This window comes from Petaurus breviceps, unplaced genomic scaffold, assembly GCF_028583685.1.
Source record: "Petaurus breviceps papuanus isolate PSGF00001 unplaced genomic scaffold, PetGlider_PUasm1.0 37, whole genome shotgun sequence".
Lineage (NCBI taxonomy): Eukaryota > Metazoa > Chordata > Mammalia > Diprotodontia > Petauridae > Petaurus > Petaurus breviceps.
The window spans coordinates 23,487,782-23,498,340 of record NW_027186296.1 but is presented as its reverse complement, the minus strand read 5'-3'; the positions used below and the strand labels follow the sequence as shown (position 1 = coordinate 23,498,340).

Here is a 10,559-nt window from a genome sequence, read left to right as displayed (position 1 = left end):
TGTTTGTTTTGGTTTGTTTGTTTGTTTATTTGTTTGACGATTGGCTGTCAGCATTTACAAAAAGGACTGGGAGAATCCAGGATAACAGCTTGTCTTCCCCAATACTTGTTCTCTTACAAATCTTCAACTATGTAGTGAAGACTGTGATGTGTTCAGGAAGAGCATGATTAGTCAGACATAAGAATAGATTCATTCTGTGTTTGACTGTAGCAGACCCCTAGGTTGGCAGATATGAAATAAAGAAAGCACAGCTGTGAGAAGCTAACATCTTAATATAAATGCAACATATTGGAGAGACACTCAAAGGACAACCAAATGATGGAAAGCTGGGAAACATGCAAATATCACAACTAAAACAAAGGAATGAAAAACAGGTCAACTATATCACAAACAAACATGGGCAATAGACAAGATCCCTTAGGAAAAAATATGATTTGAAACCTTTTCATCCACAGAACTGCTATCTGAAAGAGAATCAGGAAAAGAGGGAATAAATATTAGATGAAAGAATTTCTAAGAAAAAGATATAAATATATCCATATATAAATGAACAAACTATTACAATGTTACATTCTTTAAAAAAATAATAAATGAGAGTGAAAATTGTTACATAATATCTCAGGGAACATGAATGCTTCATGCTTCCAATACATGTATGACTGATAGTTTAAAGAACCTAAAATGATACCAAATGTTTTCAAGTTTTGCAACACTGTGGAATTAAAATAAATTTCCAATTCTTTTTGACATCTCTGGATGTGTCATAAAATGCACACCAGACTGTATGGTTAGGAATTAACCTTTAACTCTAGAAAAGACATCAAAGGTAAACTAGCTCAATCCTGTACCAAGGGATATGTACTGCAGTCCCACCCCTGCCATTATGTGCCTTTTGGGAAACTGAGGCCCAGAGAATTAAGTGACTTGCCCAATATTAGACCAACATTTATACTGAGGGATTCTCACTCTAAAATCCAATATTATCAGTTCTCCACAGTTAATTAAACCATCCCCATGGGTTACAGTTTCAGTATTTGATTCCCTTCTACAAACTGAATTTTTAGGTCATGTTTGATTCTACCATAATCAAATTCACAGTCTGCTTATCTATTTTACCCAGCAGCATTTTGTACTATTATTTTTAAATTGATTGTATTTATTCATGCTAATAATAAAAGTAGAACTAATAAAATCTCTATCAAGTGGATAGTGTAGCATGGGAAGGGAAGAGGTATTCTAGTTAATTATTTTTTTTCTTTTAAGTTTGATGCTTGTGGTAAAACATATATATATATATATGTATATATATATATTTGTGATAGCAACCATATCTTGGTCTGTTTTTTGATGATTTTACAATATACTAAGATCACTATATTAATATCAATTTCACTAGACAGTACAGGTAGATAGAAATTCAGAAGGTGAAGGACTTAGGGATTAATTGTTACCAACTCTAGGAAACTACAGTACTCTTCCATGTAAAAAGTGCTGTTTCAAGAGTTTAAGCACGTGAGTTCTAGTCCCATCCCTCCCCCTACCAGCTGCATGACTTTGGAGATAACCATTTAATCTCTCTGGGACTTGGTTTCTTCATCAGTAAAATCAGCCAATTAGACCAACTAGATGATTTACATAAGATCCTTTCCAGATCTGAATTTTTATATCTAATTGATTTTTTTTTTTGCTTTTTGGAGGGGGGGGTAGGCAGGGCATTTGGGGTTAAGTGACTTGCCCAAGGTCACACGGCTCATAAATGTTAAGTGTCTGTGGTCGAGTTTGAACTCAGGTCATCCTGACTCCTCAGCTGGCACTCTATTCACTGCCCCACCTAGTCACCCCTCTAATTGAGTTTTTAAAAAATAAATAACTCTCGCTCATGATCTTTATTTTTTGTAAATTATGTTTTGCTATGAAAAGAAGAATGCTAAACAGAGTTTAGCTGAGTACAGGGTTCTGGTAGGTCCTATTTGGATTAAATGGTATATAGTTACATAACACTGAAGCTGGAGACATTACATTTCCTTCTGGTACCTCGGTAAATAAATCTTGGACAGGTCCAAGACACATATTTGACCATTTGCAGAATTTTTTTGACATAAATAATTAACATTCAGACTAGGATTCAGTGCATAGATTTTATGAGCATGAAAGAATGTTGTGAAAGGGATTAGAAATGGACATTTGTTCCTTCATACAAGAGAATAGCTGAAAAATGGCTTACTAGGTGACTAGTCTATATTTTTCCATCACCCTGCAGATATAATTCCATTCTTATTAGGAGATGGCAAGGGAAAACAGTCACTGAATTTTCACTATACATGATCATTTTTACTCATCAATTATTATCCTACAAAATAATAGAAAAACATGCAATTTAATTTCTACAGTCCTACATACGTTAACATATTCTTGCCCTTTCCTATAATGAAAGGACCCTATTAGTTTTTCTTTAGTGTGGAATTTAGATCTGATAAATTTGTATATCATATACAAACACATAATCAGACTGTGTGGCTTTCAAGCACTAGAAGGGAATTGGGAGACCTGGGATCCGATTCTATCTTTGCCATTTATCAATGTAATCTTAACAATGCTATTCAGCCTCCCTGAGTCCCAGTGTCATCTACACAAGAAGATGGGTAGACTGGATCATGGTTAGAATTCACATGTATTCAGTGCTTTAATGTCTAAAGAGAACTTGCCTAAAAATTGTCCTACAAGGAATGTAGCAGAAAAATTATTATCCCTATTTTACAGGTGAGAAAAGAGAAGTTCACAGGTAAAGTAACTTGCCCATTGTTGCTGTTCTGTCATTTCAATCATGCCTGACTCTTAGTGGCCCATTTGGGATTTTTTGGGCAAAGATCCTAGAATGATTTGCTATTTCCTTCTCCAGCTCATTTTACAGAAAATGAGGAGATTGAGGCAGACACGGTTAAGAGACTTGCCCAGTATCACACAGTCAGTAACTCTGAAGCCAGATTTAAACTCAGGACAATGAGTCTCGCTGACTCCAGGATGAGCACTTTATCCACTGTGCCACCTAGCTGCTCTGACTTGCCCATTATTACAAGGCAAATAAAGAAGTACCAGATCTTGAATCAGAACTCTTATTTCCTGAGTTGAATTCCAATGTTTTTTTTTTCCTTTTGAAGGAGTTTATTATATGCATTTCTTTTTTAGGTAGGTGGTATTTTTTCCATTAAAACATGCTTCCCCTCCAGAAGGATTTTAAGGGTCATTTCAGTTCTAAAATATCATGTTTTTATGTTTCATATTTATTACATTTTCATTATACATGGTGATTTTTATAATCTATTTATTGACACACAAAACAAACAATTTCTTACCTATATTGTATATACATTTTAAGAATGCTTACCTTTTTTCCTAAGGGAAGAAAAAGAACATCACATTTTTTCTTCAGTAAGTTATTCCTATTTCATTAATCATATTTGTCTATGATACTGGCAAGGGGCAATATGTCACAGTCACAGCTCCATCTGGCTTTCCTAGTGGCACCTCAAACTCAACACATCCAAAGTGGGAAAAAAATCACCTTTTCCTCTAAGCCTGTTTCTTTTCTTCATTTCAAACACTGTCAGTTCTGATATTCTCTCCATCTCCTATGGATTTGTTCTTTCACTTGTCCCTCTCCATTAATTCTCCTATCAAAACAGAAAGCCCTGAGGATTCTTCTTATGTAAAATTCTACATAAAATCTCTCACATCCAGTTCCTCCTCTATTTCCACTGCTACCACACTCATTACCATATACATTATTATTACAATAGTTCCTTTTAGTATTCATATATATATATATATATAAAATCACCATTCTCTCTCTTTGTTCTGAAACATTCTTTATACTCCTTCCAGACTAAAATTAATTACTTCTATAATTCTGATCATGTCACTTCACTCTTTTTTTCAAAAATCTTCAGTAATTCCTCACTCTTTTATCAATTAAATTCCAAACACTTTGCCCTGGCATTCAAGGTCCTCTATGATCTGATGCCAAGCTACCTTTGCAGCCTCATTTAATTTTATACACTCCTTGGTCCAAGCAAAATTCAACTATTCTTGGTCCTTGGAACGTTACCTAAGATGTTCTCTCTTCTCTTCTCCCCCCACCATGATTTTGCTCATGCTGTTCCCTCTACCTGAAATAACCTTCCTCCCTCCTTTTGATGATGAAATTTCTATCCTTTTTTATTTTAATTTTTATTTTTTTTAATTCATGGAATAAAACAAGAATTTCCATAATTTATTATAATTAAAACAATGCTTGAACACAAAACTACAGATATATTACATACAACTTGCTACCTCTTTTAAATATGTAATAAAGTTATCATTTAAATTTCTATTATTTAAATTCCATCTTAAATACCATATCTGCCACGAAATTTCCTCTGCTCCACCCTGTTCATAATAACCTTTCACTCAGTCTTCACACAGTACTTTGTTTTGTAATTCTCCAGTGAACACATCAGATAAATATGAAATATTGTTATCTATGTGTATTAATCCCCTCTCAGACTTTAAACCCCATAAGTAAAAATATAATTCCAAACCAAATTTTTTTTTACTTCAGGGACTACCACAGAGATCTATGTAGACTAAATGTGTAAGAAACATTTACTGAATAAATGTTGAATAGACCTATATGTTTCTAAGGAATACAAATGCTAAGTTCCTCTCTTACCTAAGCCTGCCATTAATCCTTGTAGAATCAAGGGTATTTGGGAATGATGGAACATGTTGGCCATTAGCTCTGGAAAATATTACTGTTTTGTATTAATCATCCACAAGGACTTTGTGTTTTTCTTTAACATAATTTAAATCAAAGATCGTACTTTGTTTTTTGTCAAAGATATTCTTAGGAGCTAGAGGACGTCCAAAGAGGACTAAATAATATGATCAAAAAAGATGAAGGAGCTTATTGAGGACAAATTATTTAAAATAATAATAATAATAATAATAATAATAATAATGCTCAGTAGTCAGAAAAGATGAAGATTCAGTCTGGATATAGTTGAAGTCTAAGGTTTTGAGAGGTACATATGACTGTGACCATTGCTGGCCCTTACTATCATTCTTTAAAGGACAGAAGTAAGCTCAGATGACAATGGCCAGGTTATATAGAATCCAGTGTGCCTGAAAGTACAGACTCATACAAGACTCTGTATGCTCATTGTGACCAGATGCTGAGATAGTAGCAATGGAACAGCAGCTAAAAGAAAAGTTCTGGGGGACCAGAGGTGGTCTTATCATTTCCACTGATAGTTACCTTTCTCAGGGGGAAAAGTCCTGACAAAGAAAAACACACCTTAAAATATGGCCTTGTGGGATCATGAACCATCACAAGCATGTTGCCCCCTTGCTGCTATTATCCTGACTCTATCTCTCTCCCTCCTCTTATGTAATAATCTCTGTCTATAGACATGTAAGAGGCCAGAGACTTGTGCCCTGACGAGTACTGCATTGCCTGTATCACTGAAATTCCGTGGCTACATACTGATTTGCATGGACCAAAATGTCATTTAATTATCTCAGTACAACCACTACTGTTCCTTTTCTGAACCCCTAATTCAAGCAGTATAATATTACTATTAAGTTTGTATACTGTAGTACACAATGTGCCCACATCTACTTAGTTAGGTGGCATCAATCCACAAAGAAACTGCAAGTACTCAAGTTTATATACTATATGTCTAGTATGCTATATGCATAGTTCCTCTCTCCCCCTCAGAAACATCTACCTAGAAATTTTACTTAGATGCTGTCTCGCCTTTGTACTTTTCATTATAAATCAGAATTTCTTGTTACCTTAAATAACTCAGTTGTCCACAAAATCTGACCTATCATTCCTTCTCATGCTAGCATCATCAATTTCACCATCATTTAACCTCTCTGTGCCTCAGTTTCTTTACATGTAAAATCAGAGGGTTGTACTCGATCACCTCTAATGTCTTTTCTAGGTCTAAAGCTATCATTCTATAGGCAGACCACCACTACCTTGAGAGATATTATTTACAATAATAACTAGCATTTATATAGTGTCTTGAGGTTTGTGATAAACATGCAGATAGATAGATAGATAGATAGATAGATAGATAGATAGATAGATAGATAGATAGATAGATAGATAGATAGATAGACAGACAGATAGAAAGACAAATAATTTCATGTGATCCTCACTGGAACCATGTTGCATATTATTATTTCTGTTTTACAGATGAAAACACCAAGATTTAAGAGAGGCTAAGTGATTTGCCCAGGATCTCAAAATTAGTATCAAAAGCTACATTCTAACTCAGCTTCTGCTGACTCCAACTCCAGTTCTCTACCCATTACCTGGCATGACTGCCCTTTCTTGTATCTAGGCAGGAAATCTTGAGACTCACTGGGGTCAATTCCAGCTGGACCCACATCCAATTTAGCAAATGTTAATTCTGTACCTTACCACCCCTTTGGAGCTTCCCTGACCTTCAGTCATAGAAACAATAGGCTATGATGATAGAGTATAAGGACTGAATAAACTGCTCTCCAGGAGTAAACTGCTTTGATAAATTACTTCTTTCAGAACAATGAGTGGCTATCCAAAGGAAAACAATTGTGGGCACAGTTTCTTGGCACAGATGTTACTCCTACTGATTAATCATAGGCACAGGTCCTATAAAGCACCAAAGTAAATGGGGAAAGGTGACATGGCTTTGCCAATGAACATTTGGCATTTCAAGCTGATTTTTTTTTACTGAGAAAATAATTAGCATATTGACCTTATTTGCAAAATGGAGGGAGCTGGACTTAGTTTCTAATGGCCCTCCCCACTCAAAATTCTGTAACCCTATGAAGTTTTTGTTTTTTGTTTTTGCCATTATTCCCTGGTCCTGCATAATAAGAGCTGTATAATAATTTTTCTTCTGATCTATTATTTCACTGGTCAAGCAAAGTCTCAATGAGGAAATTCCCTTATCAAGGCAGATCAAGACCTACATTCCAACTTAGTTTTAAAAGAGATGCCTTGGGGCAGCCAGGTAGCACAGTGAGTAAGAGCACCGGCCCCAGTGTCAGTATGACCTGGGAATCGATTCCGGGCTCAGATACTTAGCACCACAACCAGAAACACCTGGCCGTGTAACCTTGGGCAAGTTACTTAACCCCAATTGCTTAAAAAAAAAAAAAGAGATGCCTAAGACACTCTATGCTTACATAAGTCACACAGTCACTATATATATGAATGAGGCTGTAATGGTTATGGGATTTGAAGATCTTCCATGCCCCTTGAACTTGCTGACAAAGCAGGAAGGGATGGGGCAGGAGGAAGCCGGAACCCAGCTGAAGGCAGTGTGGTTGACTGGAAATGCAACAGTGTGGCACAAACTTCCTTTTTTTTGAGCCAGCCAGAATTTTTGCTAAGGAATCCTGCTGAGGACTGCCAGAGACAGGAACTATGGGGGCTGGATCTGTTGGGAGCAAGCTTCATGGACGCTGAGCAGTTGCTGTGAATGAGGAGAAGAGGACCCTTGCCTGAGGTAGCCTGTTCTGTTTTGAAGACTTGAGAATGTGGGTGCATTAACTACGTGTGCCAACTGTATAGCTACTGTGATGGCTTTCACTTTCTGGTTTTGGAACTTTGGTATTTGAGTAAATGTTCTAGCTTTGTCCCCCATGTAGAGAGCCTTTTATACATGTTGTGACTAATAACCAGATCAGCATATTTATAGCTACTGTAGGCATTGTGAATAATGCATTGTTGATACAGAGGTAGAAGGCCTTGAACCCTCAGTACTCTTGACTTCCAGGTCAGCTCTCTATGTATTATCTTACAATGTTTTCCAAGCCCATATTATAATTCTTTCTAATACCAATCTGTAGCACTTAAAATTTATCCTGATTTTTCATTTTTTAATATTCAATTTATTTCCAGATTTATATTTTTTCTTCCTAGCTACTTCCTTTGTCCCAAAGAGAAAGTAGCTGGAAAAGAACTCCTGTTACAAGCATGTGCAGTCAATCAAAATGAATTTCTACACTGGCAATGTCCTCTCTCTGATCCCCAAAATGTCTCAATTTATACTCTGAGTCCATTAGCTCTCTATCAAGAGGTATGTAGCATATTCACTTGTGAGTTCTCTGAAATTGTGGGTAGTCATTGTATTGATCAGACTTCCCAAGTTTTTCAAAGTTGGTTGTCTTTATATTATTGTTAATGAATAAATTATTCTCCGAGTTCCACTTACTTCACTCTCCATCAGTTCACACAAGTCTTCCCAGGATTCTCCACAATTGTCAATTCTAACAGCAAAAGAGTATTCTATTAAATTCATATGCCATCACTTGTTCAGCCATTTGTTAATTGAAACACAATCCCTTAATTTGTAATTTTTGCCACATCCCAAAGAATTGTTATAAGTCCTTTTCTTTTTCTCTCATCTTTTTGGGGTATAGACCTAGTAGTGCTCTTAATTATAAATAGCAGATCAGACTACTTCTATATAGCTTTTATGAGGTTTTTGTGTTGAGTGTCTGAGGCTGAATTTGAACTCAGGTCCTCCTGACTCCAGGGTGGGTGCTCTATTCATTGCACCACCTAGCCTCCCCTGATATATTATTTCATATATTTAAAAACATTTTTTCTTGGGGCAGCTAGGTGGAGCAGTGAATAATGCACTGTCCCTGGATTCAGGAGGACCTGAGTTCAAATCCAGTCTCAGACACTTAACACACAAACACACACACACACACACACACACACACACACACACACATGCTCGCGCGCAGACTAGCCGAGCGACCTTAGGGAAGTCACAACCCCAATTGCCCTGCCTTCCCCCCTCCAAAAAAGCAAAAAAACCAAAGTAACAAACAAGCATTTTTTTTTTCATAAGATGTCCATAGGCTTCACTAGACTGTCAATAGGTAAGGGGGAGGAGGGAACAAGCTTTTATGGAATACTTACTATATGCTAGGTACTATGCTAAGCACTTTACAAGTATATCATTTGCTCTTTACACACAACTGTGTGAGGTAGATGTTATTTTTAACCCCCATTTTATGGTTGAGGAAACTGAGACAAAGAGATGTTTTGTAACTTGCTCAAGGTCACACAGTTAGCAAAAGTCTGAAGCTGGATTTAAACTCAGGTTTCCTGACTCCAGGGCACCTGGGTAGCACAGTGCCTAGACTAAGGTGAGGAAGATGAGTTCAAATGTGATCCTGGAAACTTACTAGCTATGCGATCATTAACAAGTCACTTAAATATGTCTCAGTTTCCTCATCTGTAAAATGAGCTGGGGAAGGAAATGGCAAACTACCCTTGTATCTTTGCCAAGAAAACCCCAGAAGGGATCACGAAAAGTTGGACATGACTGAAAAATCACTAAGTAACAATAACCAAACAACTTTCTAAATCCAAGATGTTTATGCTTTCCACTGTGCAACCTAGCTGATTAGGTGGGGCTCCATGACACCAAAAAATATTTATGTTCTGAGGATCATAAAGGGGACTAGCAATGAATCCAAAGCCAAAAAAAATACTTTGTGCTGACTCAGTAGAGGGATAAAAAATGACATAGAACAGACCCTTATAGTATGTACAACATATTCAATACAAGCAAAGATTCAGACAAACTGCTATAGGAAAATTTAAGAAGAGAGATCACTTTTAGCTAGGGAAATCAGTAAAGTCTTAAGCACCTTAGATGAGCCTTAAAGGAAGAAAAGGATTTTAGACAGCATAAATGATGAAACAGGATATTCTGGGGATGCATGGAAGTGAGGATATTCAGGATCAGAACAGGAAAGAGCTATTAGTCCAATTACCTCAAGTAGTGTGAAGGAGAGAACTCAGAGAACTGAGAAAGATGAAAATGTGTGTAGAAGCCTTATTATACAGGAGTGATACTGTCTGACTTAGGCTATGAGGATTTTACATTTCTTATCTGTTAAAATGAATTGACTAAACTGGGTGACTTTCTAAAGTGCATACTAGCATGGGCAAGTCACTTAGCTGGTCAATTTCTTCATATAAAAATTCAATTTCCTCATATAAAACAGAGAGTAGGGAGGGGATAATGATACAGCCTCAGAAGTTTGTTATAAAGAAAATAGTTTCCATTCCTTAAGGTGTTCTAAAAGTGTCAGCTATTATTGTTGATACTCTATGCATCCTTCAAACCCAAGTCAACTATTATCTCTTTTGTGAATTCTTCCATCTTCCACTCTGGTGTCATTGTCAAATGGGAATGTATCCCTGCAGGCTATATATAGACTTAGAAAACCACAAATTAATGTGATCTATGCTGTACTATATTTTTTATTTATTTTGTTAAACATTTCCTGAGAGAGGATTCTGGGAAAATGACTGAGTAGGTCAGAAAATTCCAAGGTCTCAAGATTGTCTCCAACAGAAGAGTTAAAATCGCACCTTATTGTGAACAAAGTGTGGGTAGAGATAAATAAGAACAAGGGCATAACTGGGGTCCTCCTGGAACAATTTGAGAAGACTGGAAGAAAAATCCCAAGACAAGGCTTGGTCCCTGTGAAAA

At 36.4% G+C, this 10,559-nt stretch overlaps 1 protein-coding gene across 1 annotated transcript in view; it reads right to left on the bottom strand.

Annotated features, from left to right (window-relative positions):
• Nucleotides 1-417: 417 nt before the first annotated feature.
• LOC138169642 (protein unc-13 homolog C-like) overlaps nt 418-10,559 on the bottom strand; it is a 200,670-nt gene continuing 190,528 nt past the window's right edge. The window contains exon 3 of the mRNA XM_069099295.1: nt 418-464. Within this exon, the coding sequence (XP_068955396.1) occupies nt 418-464 (47 nt within the window). The remainder of the gene's footprint in view (nt 465-10,559) is intronic.